The sequence below is a fragment of the Pocillopora damicornis genome, chromosome 1 (assembly GCF_964200805.1).
Source record: "Pocillopora damicornis chromosome 1, jaPocDami1.2, whole genome shotgun sequence".
In the NCBI taxonomy this organism is placed as follows: domain Eukaryota; kingdom Metazoa; phylum Cnidaria; class Anthozoa; order Scleractinia; family Pocilloporidae; genus Pocillopora; species Pocillopora damicornis.
This window is the reverse complement of record NC_142670.1, coordinates 19,704,982-19,717,745: the sequence shown is the minus strand read 5'-3', so window position 1 is coordinate 19,717,745 and position 12,764 is coordinate 19,704,982. Positions and strand designations below refer to the sequence as shown.

The following is a 12,764-nucleotide window of genomic DNA, read 5'->3' as shown; positions in this document are numbered from 1 at the left end:
CATTTGTAAACCAGACACCAAGGATTTTAGTTTTGTTGACCCAAGTCAAACCATAAGGGGTATCAGGGCACGAGCGCCAGGCTCCGAGCCACATGGCTTCAGTTTTGGCTAAATTCAATTTAGCTCCTGTACCTAATGCATATTGCTGCAAGAGTGACAATAAACGAGTCAAAGAAAAAACATCTTTGACAAAACACGAAGAGTCATCAGCGTATTGTCTAATCTTAAAAAGCTGGCCTTTCGAGCCCGGAATTAGAAAGCCCTTAATGGAAGTATCTGCATGGATATTACAAGCGAGAACCTCAGCACATAAAATATAAAGGAGGGGGGACATAGGGTCTCCCTGCCTGACTCCACGCTTAAGAGAAATTCTGTCAGTAAGATAACCATTGACGATTATTTTCATTGACGCATCGCTGTAAAGAGTAGAGATCCATTTTTGAAAAAAAGGGCCTAAACCAAGCTGCTCAAGGACCCGAGATAGGAAGGAGCGATCCACTCGGTCAAAGGCTTTCTCTTGATCAAGGCTCACAAGAATTCCAGGTTCATTTGTAATGTTGACATGATCCAAAGTATCTCTCAGCAGGGAGAGAGTATCAAAAATAGTTCTGCCTGGGACAGAGCAGGATTGATCTTCATTTATGACTAAGGGTAAAATTTTTGCGATCCGGTTTGTGAGAGCTTTAGAGCATAATTTGTAGTCAACATTGAGCAGTGAAATCGGGCGCCAATTCTTCAAATCTTTCGAATCACCTTTCTTAAAAATCAAACGAGTAATACTTTCTTTCATAGAAGGGGAAAAGAAGCCTTGTTGAAAGCTAAAATTGAATAAGTCGACGAGAATCGGACCTAGAACGGGAAAGAAACGACGATAAAACTCGATCGGTAGTCCGTCAGAACCAGGAGTTTTCCTTGTATTGAGTTGTTTTGAAGCGATGTTAATTTCAGACAATGTCAACAAACCTTCGCAGGTATCAGACTCTTCTTTGGACAATTTTTTCTCGACCTTTGACAGAAATAAACTTTGGATTCGTCCATCTACGGGTTCTCGAGTGTACAATTTAGCGTAAAAAGCGGCATGAGCGTCGGCGATGTCCTTTTGAGTGGTGACTTCGCTTCCGCTCAGATCGTAAACACTGTTGACAGAATTTCGCTTGGCGCGTGAGGTCTCGAGATTAAAAAAAAATTTGGTAGGTTTTTCACCCTCTTCTATCCACTGCGCTCGGCTTCTAACTTTAACCGATTCTAATTGTAAATGTTTAAGCGTTTTCAGTTCGTTTTCAAAATGTTCCACTCGTTGTTGAGAGTCTTTTTCGCCCGCGAGCAAAGCATGTTTAGCTTGAATTAATCGATTAGTGAGAGAAATCTTTTCACGGTTTAAGTCACGATGTTTTCGTCTGCTGAATTGAATCGCTGTGTGGCGGATAGATTCTTTAACAAAATCCCACCACTCACGAAGGGAAGAGTAATGATCTCGTATCGAAAGACAATTTTGCAAGAGGGAATCAATAATTTCACAAAAGGTAGTCTTCGAGGAGTTCTAAATTTAGCCGCCAGACACCAGGTCCGTGAGAAACAAAGTTATCTAAATTGAGAGTCAGCACAACAGAATCATGATCTGAGAAACAACACGGAAAAATTTCACAAGAAACCGTGGGATTAGTCAATTCCGAAGAAATAAAAAATTTATCTAAACGGGAACCGATAGTTTTAGTCGAATTAGACCAGGTACAAAAAGTTGAGCGACCATGTGCTTTTCGCCAAATGTCAATCAGATCGTGGAGAGCGCGAAAATCTCGCAGTGTGGCAGAAAAGGAATTTTCAGATCCTCCAAATTTATCGAGAGATGACTCAATAGAATTAAAATCACCGGCAATAATTTTCTGGGCGCTTGGAAAGAAAAAATCGTGTATCTCATCATAGAAAAGCTTTCTCTCAGTAACATTTGTAGGCGCATAAATATTTACCAAATTAAAGCGAAGTTTACCTAGGCTAATTAAAAGACTAACCAGTCTTCCAGAACTGTCTTTTTTCCACTGTTCGATTTTGAAAGGAGAATCTTTAGAAACAAGTATGCAAACTCCACCTTGCTTTCCTAGGGCGGGAGACCAAAAGCTTGGGCCTGACCACGATTTTCTGAGTAAATCAATCGCTGCGGGGCGAGCCGCTAAAGTTTCTTGTACACAAACAAAATCATATTTACCAGAGCGCGCGTAATCAAAGATTAAATCTTGCTTTGCAGTATTTCCGAAACCACGGACATTAATAGTGCAAATTTTGGCAATGAAAACAGATAGAAAGGAGACAGTTGATTGGAATCACAACTAGATAAAAAACGTGTTAATCACTTACGGTTTTTTTTCTTTTTCGGAGAGCGTGAATGTCCCGTGTTCAATTTTTTGGCTCTGGGCTCGCCTGTGGAGCCTTCAGAAACCTCAGAGATTGATTTTTTACCAGTTACTAGTGTCGGTTGAGTCGCTTTTCGCAGTGGAATATCTTGAGGTTGTATTTTCGCAGGTCTTCGTTTAGTGTTGGGCGGTGTGCTCGGAATAGAGAACAGTTCTGGGGTTTCGGTCATTTCGGTCGTTTCATCGGAGGAGAAAAAATGTTCGTCTGGGTCAGCAATCGAGGAAAGAGTTTCAGGGTCGTGTTGTATCATATTTTCGTCGGTTGAAGTTTGTGCTGGTGAAGCGTCGTCGTCTGGAGTGTCTTCGGTCTCAGTGGGAAGGTCGTCATTCATCTGGTGGTCTGAGTCGCAGGGCTCGTCGTTCTCAGGAGTTGTTTCTTCAGTTTCGGGAGGAGTTTCTTCAGTGTCGGGAGGAATTTCTTCGGTTTCGTCGAGTTGAGAAGCTGGTTCGTCAAATAAGGTCGGAATAGGTTTACGGGACCAGGAGAATGGACAGAATTTAGCGCGGTGGTCGGATTGTTTACAGATGCTGCAGAGGATCGCATTCGGGCACGTGGCTTCTTGGTGGCCTGTTTGTTCGCAGTTGTAACAAGCTATTTCGTGGCAGGAATTGGCGAAATGACCTCTGAGATGACAGTGGCGACATGTACGGGGTTGCTGGTCGTATCGAACGTTGATTAATATTTTTCCAAACCGGATGAAATTGGGTATCGGGTTCTTGAGTCGTACGCGGTAATGTCGAACGCCATCCTGCACGTTTTCAAAGCCAGGTAATTTAAAGTATCCTCGCCGGTGATGTAAAACGTCACAATACTTAGAGAGTCGGTGGATAATTGCTGAATCAGGCATTTCATATGGAGCGTCGAAGATCTGGCCATAGGTTAAAGGACGATCGATGTCTTGCAGGGCGAAAGGTTGACCTTGAATCTCAAGGGTGTTAAGTCGGAGAAAACTTTCGCGATGTTCAGCACTTCGGAAGGTCAGGACCACTTCACCATTGGTCTGTCGTTGTATACAGGAAATGCTTTGAGGATCAACTTTCGCAGAATTCAGAGCGTCGATGAAAACATTCGCAGGAAGGCGAGCACGTGGATTCACAAATGCAGTACACGGTCGATCGGGGACGTCGTTATCGGTTGAAACAGAAACTTTAACATCTTTAACGGGCTGGGCAGGTCTTGTGGCCTCAGCATAACTCACGTCAGGATTCGCAACAGGATTATCGGATATCACTTCATCGTTTAGAACAGGAACATGGTCGGCCCAAGGCCGTGAAACAAAATCAAAACTCTCACAAGTTTCACTTACACTTACATCATCACTTCCCAACGAGTGGGCGCTGGCTTCGGCCATGAACTTAAATATCTTTCACGAAAACCCGAAGGTTTCCGGACCCGCCCGAAACTTAAACAAATATACAAAAACCAATCGCTATCTCACTTGATCTTAGCCAAAAGGCCGAGAAGTTAAGCCCTGTCGGGCGGGGTTAGTACTTGGATGGGTGACCGCCTGGGAATACCCCGTGTTGTAGGCTTCATTTTTTGTCTTGCGAACATCTCTAAACGTTTTATCCCAATAAATAGCTCTCCATACATCACAATTTCACATAGAGAGCCGTAGGTGAGTGAGGAACAAAATCAAAGCAAAAAACGAGGGGGGGAAAACACCTTTTTGTCAAAAATCGGCCAGCTAATGGCGAAAACTCTAGTGCGATCGACTTTTCTTACAGAGCGCGCGCGAGCGAGTGAGCACGCGCGAGATGAACAGTTTATGATGTCAAATTCTACTTCTGTGATATCAAATCATTCGAAATAACGAACGAAAAAATGAATAGGAAAAAAACGCACACTTCTGAGACGCAGTTTTAAGCCATCGTCACGTGGCAAAACACTCGCACACTTCCAAGAGGAGGCGCGCGAAAAACGGCACTGAAAGTCGACAATGGTTGGATTCAGACTGCAAACGAATCGGGAAAAAGGTTCGATACTTTTACTACTCTGCTAGTTTGTTTCCTTCCCTCGTTCATTCGTTCACTCGCTTGCTCGCACAAAGGATACACTAACGATAGCAATAGCATTTCTAAAAGCGGCTCCAGTGACAATAAAACCGCTCAAAAGGTTCAAAGTGTACTCACGGTCCAAGTCGAATGCCCTTCTATGCTCGCTCGCTCGGTCGGTCGGTCGATCGATCGGCCGGTTGGTTTCCTTTCATTTCCTTTCCCTTCGCGCGCATAGCACAGCACGGCACGGCACGCACAACCTGCAAATACAAACGAACAGGACTTTACACACAATAGAGCAGACAGGCCTTGAACAAAAACAGCCAGCAAAGTTACGCACCGCCCCGAAACTCACCTTGTTTCCTTCCTCCAGTCTCTCCAATGCACTTCTACCCCTCCAAACGTGCCAACACCTTGGCCAGTTGTGCGTCCTTTGCTTTCTTTGCAAGTCTACCGGTCCACTGCAAAAGCAAAAATACCCTCGATAGTCAGTAAGAGGGCCATATAGACATAGTTTGGATGACTTTTTCGGGGACGAGCGCGAACGCAGGTCCCCACTACCAGAAATTATACGCTCGAGTTACCCACATTTGGGGTAATCGCAAGGGTCAACCCAGTCGAAGTGCAATGAAAGGGCCTCGCCTTGAGAGGACTGCCTCCTTGATCACAGTACCTCCCGCGTCAGGTAAGTATGCTTTTTCAGCGTCTGCCCTCGGTGAAAAAATCCACTTACCCCTAGGTCCTTGTGGTAGTGCTTTGCGCGCTTCAGAAAACGTAGGCCAGCGGCCGTTCCTGCCATTGTCTGTTGTCTGAATTATCATCCCTCTTTCACCTCTTCCCCCTCTAAGGGCGGGCGGGGCTCCTGTAAACATAAAAGAATGCTATACCGTTGACTTTGTTTTGGATTGAATGTGTCTTCCCCAGAGGGAAGTGGGCCGCACTCGGAGGTAGTGCTATACCGAGGCAACCCGTGGCTGGGACGAGGCAAGCCTCTTTTCCACAGCCCAGTTCCAAAAATCAGTTTAATATATGAGCTGCTCAATGAGCAGCGTATCAGATATTAAGCTGATAAGAACAGATTTTTTTTTTTTTTTTTTTTTCTTTAAATTTTTTATTCAGGATCACGATTGTTCACATCAGTTTACGTTACTTACTTTGTTTCTTTTACATTACATATTCTTTACATCAATGCTTTTGCTTTCAAACGATATAGGTGACATTATATGGTGTCTTAAATGACGTGTGTATTATCTAGACAGGGTCTAGATACTAAGCATTTCGTTTAAGCTAAGAGAAAGGGGTGATAATCCTGTTGCGAATAATATTTAAGTGTTGACTTTTGGTCTTGACTGGAGCTAACCTTCCTTTTAAAAGTTTCCTGTTGTGAGTTATGGAGAAGTTGACTTTCGATCTGTTAAATTTCTATTTCTGTTTTGTGTTTCAATTTTCGTGTGAGAGTGGTCATTATCCAATTTCCATGGGAGAGCATGCATCATCATCATCGTTTTGTTTTGTTTTTCAGAGCTCGTCTGAGATCATTTAGCATTTTGAACAAAGGGAAAAACCATTTCAGAGTTAATAAAATCACAAAAGGCTGGGTGTTTCCAAAGAGTGACAAATTGCTGGTGGGTCAGTCTATGGTACTCAAGGTGTAACTTAACAGACAGGGTCTGGGTGATATATCGAATAATGGCCCGGGGGGATTCGGTGCCATTATGAAAAGTACTTTTGTTTCTAAAGATCCAAATACTGTAAATAATAGTCTTAATTAAATAAATAGCTATGCGGTTCGCAGTGTCATCAGTGTTCGGCCATAAGTAAAAGAAAGCAAACTTGATATTAGGGACAAATGCTTTACCTAACAGTGCAGTGAGGGTGGGTATGAAGTGTGTCCATACCCCCCTGACTCTTTTACAATGGAGAAAACAGTGTTCAATTGTTTCCCGTCTGTTACAATATGCACAATTTGGGGAAGCTATGTATCCCCAAGAGCGAAGAGATTCTCTGACTTTAACCCTTCTAAGGGTAATGAGCCAGGCTAGATCATTTTTAAAATTCTCACAACTAGGATGTCTGACCTTAGTCCAGTGGAGAGCTAGATCAAAACTAGGGCCTGTGACTGACTGCCAAAAGTATGGTAGAATGGGAGGGGACACTGTTTTCTCCAAGAACTTATAATAAATCATACGTGAACTAAAGTCAAAAGTAGGGTCTCTCTGAACTGCTGTTGTTAATTCAGACAGTAAAGTTAAGATCTTTCTATAAAAATCAGTTAAAGTACTTGCCCTGGGGCCAGAATTATCACGAAGGCATGCCCACTCCGGTCGGAGTTTGGCTACCTGAGTACCAATGAAATACTTAAGAAAATAATAAGATTTGGTGTCTGGATTATTTAGGCTAGCTGTAACATACGAAAGTTGTAAAGAGACACATTTAGAGGGTAATTCTACTATTCCTAAGCCTCCCTCAGCAGCTGGTGCTGAGAGGGTTTGACGGGATACAGTTTCAATCTTGGATCCCCAGATGAAGTGGAAAATCAGAGATCGGAAGCGGGTGAAGACCCACTCAGGGATGGGTAACAATTTGGCTAAGTAATAAAATTTACTAGCCCCTAAGACATTGACAATGAGGGTTTTCCCTATCAGAGAGAGGGAGCGAGATTTCCAGAGGTTCAAGTTCTGTTCTAACTTATTTAACTTTGGTTGCCAATTGTCTTGGTCAGCCGACAGATTGCCATTTGTAAACCAGACACCAAGGATTTTAGTTTTGTTGACCCAAGTCAAACCATAAGGGGTATCAGGGCACGAGCGCCAGGCTCCGAGCCACATGGCTTCAGTTTTGGCTAGATTCAATTTAGCTCCTGTACCTAATGCATATTGCTGCAAGAGTGACAATAAACGAGTCAAAGAAAACACATCTTTGACAAAACACGAAGAGTCATCAGCGTATTGTCTAATCTTAAAAAGCTGGCCTTTCGAGCCCGGAATTAGAAAGCCCTTAATGGAAGTATCTGCACGGATATTACAAGCGAGAACCTCAGCACATAAAACATAAAGGAGGGGGGACATAGGGTCTCCCTGCCTGACTCCACGCTCAAGAGAAATTCTGTCAGTAAGATAACCATTGACGATTATTTTCATTGACGCATCGCTGTAAAGAGTAGAGATCCATTTTTGAAAAAAAGGGCCTAAACCAAGCTGTTCAAGGACCCGAGATAGGAAGGAGCGATCCACTCGGTCAAAGGCTTTCTCTTGATCAAGGCTCACAAGAATTCCAGGTTCATTTGTAATGTTGACATGATCCAAAGTATCTCTCAGCAGGGAGAGAGTATCAAAAATAGTTCTACCTGGGACAGAGCAGGATTGATCTTCATTTATCACTAAGGGTAAAATTTTTGCAAGCCGGTTTGTGAGAGCTTTAGAGCATAATTTGTAGTCAACATTGAGCAGTGAAATCGGGCGCCAATTCTTCAAATCTTTCGGATCACCTTTCTTAAAAATCAAACGAGTAACACTTTCTTTCATAGAAGGGGAAAAGAAGCCTTGTTGAAAGCTAAAATTGAATAAGTCTACGAGAATCGGGCCTAGAACGGGAAAGAAACGACGATAAAACTCGATCGGTAGTCCGTCAGAGCCAGGGGTTTTCCCTGTATTGAGTTGTTTTGAAGCGGTGTTAATTTCAGACAAAGTCAACAAACCTTCGCAGGTATCAGATTCTTCTTTAGACAATTTTTTCTCGACCTTTGACAGAAATAAACTTTGGATTCGTCCATCTACGGGTTCTCGAGTGTACAATTTAGCGTAAAAAGCGGCATGAGCGTCGGCGATGTCCTTTTGAGTGGTGACTTCGCTTCCGCTCAGATCGTAAACACTGTTGACAGAATTTCGCTTGGCGCGTGAGGTCTCGAGATTAAAAAAGAATTTGGTAGGTTTTTCACCCTCTTCTATCCACTGCGCTCGGCTTCTAACTTTAACCGATTCTAATTGTAAATGTTTAAGCGTTTTCAGTTCGTTTTCAAAATGTTCCACTCGTTGTTGAGAGTCTGTTTCGCCCGCGAGCAGGGCATGTTTAGCTTGAATTAATCGATTAGTGAGAGAAATCTTTTCACGGTTTAAGTCACGATGTTTTCGTCTGCTGAATTGAATCGCTGTGTGGCGGATAGATTCTTTAACAAAATCCCACCACTCATGAAGGGAAGAGTAATGATCTCGTATCGAAAAGCAATTTTGCAAGAGGGAATCAATAATTTCACAAAAGGTAGAGTTTTCGAGGAGTTCTAAATTTAGCCGCCAGACGCCAGGTCCGTGAGAAACAAAATTATCTAAATTGAGAGTCAGCACAACAGAATCATGATCTGAGAAACAACACGGAAAAATTTCACAAGAAACCGTGGGGTTAGTCAATTCCGAAGAAATAAAAAATTTATCTAAACGGGAACCGATAGTTTTAGTCGAATTAAACCAGGTACAAAAAGTTGAGCGACCATGTGCTTTTCGCCAAATGTCAATCAAATCGTGGAGAACGCGAAAATCTCGCAGTGTGGTCGAAAAGGAATTTTCAGATCCTCCAAATTTATCTAGAGATGACTCAATAGAATTAAAATCACCGGCAACAATTTTCTGGGTGCTTGGAAAGAAAAAATCGTGTATCTCATCATAGAAAAGCTTTCTCTCAGTAACATTTGTAGGCGCGTAAATATTCACCAAATTAAAGCGAAGTTTACCTAGGCTAATCAAAAGACTAACCAGTCTTCCAGAACTGTCTTTTTTCCACTGTTCGATTTTGAAAGGAGAATCTTTAGAAACAAGTATGCAAACTCCACCTTGCTTTCCTAGGGCGGGAGACCAAAAGCTTGGGCCTGACCATGATTTTCTGAGTAAATTAATCGCTGCGGGGCGAGCCGCTAAAGTTTCTTGTACACAAACAAAATCGTATTTACCAGAGCGCGCGTAATCAAAGATTAAATCTTGCTTTGCAGCATTTCCGAAACCACGAACATTAACAGTGCAAATTTTGGCTATGAAAACAGATAGAAAGAAGACAGTTGATTGGAATCACCACTAGATAAAAACGTGTTATTCACTTACGGTTTTTTTTCTTTTTCGGAGAGCGTGAATGTCCTGTGTTCAATTTTTTGGCTCTGGGCTCGCCTGTGGAGCCTTCAGAGACCTCAGAGATTGATTTTTTACCAGTTACTAGTGTCGGTTGAGTCGCTTTTCGCAGTGGAATATCTTGGGGTTGTATTTTCGCAGGTCTTCGTTTAGTGTTGGGCGGTGTGCTTGGAATAGAGAACAGTTCTGGGGTATCGGTCATTGCGGTCGTTTCATCGGAGGAGAAAAAATGTTCGTCTGGGTCAGCAATCGAGGAAAGGGTTTCAGGGTCGTGTTGTATCATATTTTCGTCGGTAGAAGTTTGTGCTGGTGAAGCGTCGTCGTCTGGAGTGTCTTCGGTCTCAGTAGGAAAGTCGTCATTCATCTGGTGGTCGGAGTCGCAGGGCTCGTCGTTCTCAGGAGTTGTTTCTTCAGTTTCGGGAGGAGTTTCTTCAGTGTCGGGAGGGATTTCGTCGGTTTCGTCGAGTTGAGAAGCTGGTTCGTCAAATACGGTCGGAATAGGTTTACGGGACCAGGAGAAAGGACAGAATTTAGCGCGGTGGTCGGATTGTTTACAGATGCTGCAGAGAATCGCATTCGGGCACGTGGCTGCTTGGTGGCCTGTTTGTTCGCAGTTATAACAAGCTATTTCGTGGCAGGAATTGGCGAAATGACCTCTGAGATGACAGTGGCGACATGTACGGGGTTGCTGGTCGTATCGAACGTTGATTAATATTTTTCCAAACCGGATGAAATTGGGTATCGGGTTCTTGAGTCGTACGCGGTAATGTCGAACTCCATCTTGCACGTTTTCAAAGCCAGGTAATTTAAAATATCCTCGCCGGTGATGTAAGACGTCACAATACTTAGAGAGTCGGTGGATAATTGCTGAATCAGGCATTTCATATGGAGCGTCGAAGATCTGGATATAGGTTAAAGGACGATCGATGTCTTGCAGGGCGAAAGGCTGACCTTGAATCTCAAGGGTGTTAAGTCGGAGAAAACTTTCGCGATGTTCAGCACTTCGGAAGGTCAGAACCACTTCACCATTGGTCTGTCGTTGTATACAGGAAATGCTTTGAGGATCAATTTTCGCAGAATTCAGAGCGTCGATGAAAACATTCGCAGGAAGGCGAGCACGTGGATTTACAAATGCAGTACACGGTCGATCGGGGACGTCGTTATCGGTTGAAACAGAAACTTTAACATCATTAACGGGCTGGGCAGGTCTGGTGGCCTCAGCATAACTCACGTCAGGATTCGCAACAGGATTATCGGAACTCACTTCGTCAATAACAGGAACATGGTCGGCCCAAGGCCGTGAAAAAAAATCAGAACTCTCACATGTTTCACTCACATCATCACTTCCCAACGAGTGGGCGCTGGCCTCGGCCATTCACTTAAATATCTTTCCCGAAAACCCGAGGGTTTCCGGACCCGCCCGAAACTCAACCGAAAATACGAAAAATGATAAGAACAGATACTACACTTGATCTTAGCCAAAAGGCCGAGAAGCGATGCCGAAGCATGCCCTGGGTGAGGGGGGTGGTCGAGGGATCCTTCCCACGGTTTATGGTGGATAGTAGCAGGTCGCCCCCACAAGCCCTTGCGAGTCCCGCAGACGGTCCCAGAGGCTGACCCGTTTGGTATCTCCTAACTGTAAGATTTTAAAGCCAGATACACGCACCTACGGAGCTAAAACATTGTATCATAGGTTTTTAGGACACGTTATGTCTCTAGGGACCCCTCCCTCCCCTCCCTAGGGAATAGTGCTTCAAATCGATGCTCCTCAATGTGTTAACTGGGTTGAGGAAAATACATTAGGGTTAGGTAACGACTTCGGGGTTAGGGTAACCATTTCTTAGGGTTAGGGTAACAATTTCTTAGGGTTAGAGTATCAATTTCTTAGGGTTAGAGTAACGAAACTAGGGCTTTAGAATTTCAAATTCGCCTACACTCAGGGATGTGGCCGCTTTACAGCCTGAACCTGGCCGATAACAAGCACAATTTCGACCCCATTTCCTCGTCTACGACCATACCACAGGGAAAGCACCGGTTCTCGTCCGATCACCGAAGTTAAGCCCTGTCGGGCGGGGTTAGTACTTGGATGGGTGACCGCCTGGGAATACCCCGTGTTGTAGGCTTCATTTTTTGTCTTGCGAACATCTCTAAACGTTTTATCCCAATAAATAGCTCTCCATACATCACAATTTCACATAGAGAGCCGTAGGTGAGTGAGGAACAAAATCAAAGCAAAAAACGAGGGGGGGAAAACACCTTTTTGTCAAAAATCGGCCAGCTAATGGCGAAAACTCTAGTGCGATCGACTTTTCTTACAGAGCGCGCGCGAGCGAGTGAGCACGCGCGAGATGAACAGTTTATGATGTCAAATTCTACTTCTGTGATATCAAATCATTCGAAATAACGAACGAAAAAATGAATAGGAAAAAAACGCACACTTCTGAGACGCAGTTTTAAGCCATCGTCACGTGGCAAAACACTCGCACACTTCCAAGAGGAGGCGCGCGAAAAACGGCACTGAAAGTCGACAATGGTTGGATTCAGACTGCAAACGAATCGGGAAAAAGGTTCGATACTTTTACTACTCTGCTAGTTTGTTTCCTTCCCTCGTTCATTCGTTCACTCGCTTGCTCGCACAAAGGATACACTAACGATAGCAATAGCATTTCTAAAAGCGGCTCCAGTGACAATAAAACCGCTCAAAAGGTTCAAAGTGTACTCACGGTCCAAGTCGAATGCCCTTCTATGCTCGCTCGCTCGGTCGGTCGGTCGATCGATCGGCCGGTTGGTTTCCTTTCATTTCCTTTCCCTTCGCGCGCATAGCACAGCACGGCACGGCACGCACAACCTGCAAATACAAACGAACAGGACTTTACACACAATAGAGCAGACAGGCCTTGAACAAAAACAGCCAGCAAAGTTACGCACCGCCCCGAAACTCACCTTGTTTCCTTCCTCCAGTCTCTCCAATGCACTTCTACCCCTCCAAACGTGCCAACACCTTGGCCAGTTGTGCGTCCTTTGCTTTCTTTGCAAGTCTACCGGTCCACTGCAAAAGCAAAAATACCCTCGATAGTCAGTAAGAGGGCCATATAGACATAGTTTGGATGACTTTTTCGGGGACGAGCGCGAACGCAGGTCCCCACTACCAGAAATTATACGCTCGAGTTACCCACATTTGGGGTAATCGCAAGGGTCAACCCAGTCGAAGTGCAATGAAAGGGCCTCGCCTTGAGAGGACTGCCTC

General features: G+C 44.1%; 2 protein-coding genes, 1 long non-coding RNA gene, 3 other non-coding genes and 2 pseudogenes across 6 annotated transcripts; 1 reads left to right on the top strand and 7 right to left on the bottom strand.

Moving 5' to 3' along the window:
* Positions 1-2,344: 2,344 nt before the first annotated feature.
* On the bottom strand, positions 2,345-3,831 carry LOC149052602 (uncharacterized). The gene has a single exon (XM_089181252.1). The coding sequence runs from the start codon at positions 3,758-3,760 to the stop codon at positions 2,345-2,347; it is 1,416 nt and encodes a 471-aa protein (XP_089037378.1). The 5' UTR covers positions 3,761-3,831.
* Positions 3,832-4,329: 498 nt separating this feature from the next.
* LOC149052597 (uncharacterized) lies at positions 4,330-12,758 on the bottom strand. Its single transcript, XR_016186277.1, has 5 exons — positions 12,461-12,758; positions 12,241-12,365; positions 5,140-5,268; positions 4,762-4,867; positions 4,330-4,666 (listed from the first exon to the last, which is right to left on the bottom strand). It is a non-coding gene; the product is annotated as an uncharacterized LOC149052597 (long non-coding RNA).
* LOC149052601 (U1 spliceosomal RNA) lies at positions 4,936-5,099 on the bottom strand. The gene has a single exon (XR_016182111.1). It is a non-coding gene; the product is annotated as a U1 spliceosomal RNA (small nuclear RNA).
* LOC149052600 (U2 spliceosomal RNA) lies at positions 5,332-5,519 on the bottom strand. The gene has a single exon (XR_016182141.1). It is a non-coding gene; the product is annotated as a U2 spliceosomal RNA (small nuclear RNA).
* Positions 9,452-10,892, bottom strand: LOC149052599 (uncharacterized). Its single transcript, XM_089201058.1, has one exon. It carries the CDS (start codon positions 10,890-10,892, stop codon positions 9,486-9,488), a length of 1,407 nt encoding a protein of 468 aa, XP_089057184.1. The 3' UTR covers positions 9,452-9,485.
* On the bottom strand, positions 10,876-11,015 carry LOC149052598 (U2 spliceosomal RNA; annotated as a pseudogene).
* Positions 11,522-11,640, top strand: LOC113681587 (5S ribosomal RNA). The gene has a single exon (XR_003447204.2). It is a non-coding gene; the product is annotated as a 5S ribosomal RNA (ribosomal RNA).
* LOC149052596 (U1 spliceosomal RNA) lies at positions 12,635-12,764 on the bottom strand (annotated as a pseudogene).

What these genes read in the sequence shown, in the direction of transcription:
- LOC149052602 (XM_089181252.1), bottom strand. Translation starts at nt 3,760, where the DNA reads ATGGCCGAAGCCAGCGCCCACTCGTTGGGAAGTGATGATGTAAGTGTA.
- LOC149052599 (XM_089201058.1), bottom strand. Translation starts at nt 10,892, where the DNA reads ATGGCCGAGGCCAGCGCCCACTCGTTGGGAAGTGATGATGTGAGTGAA.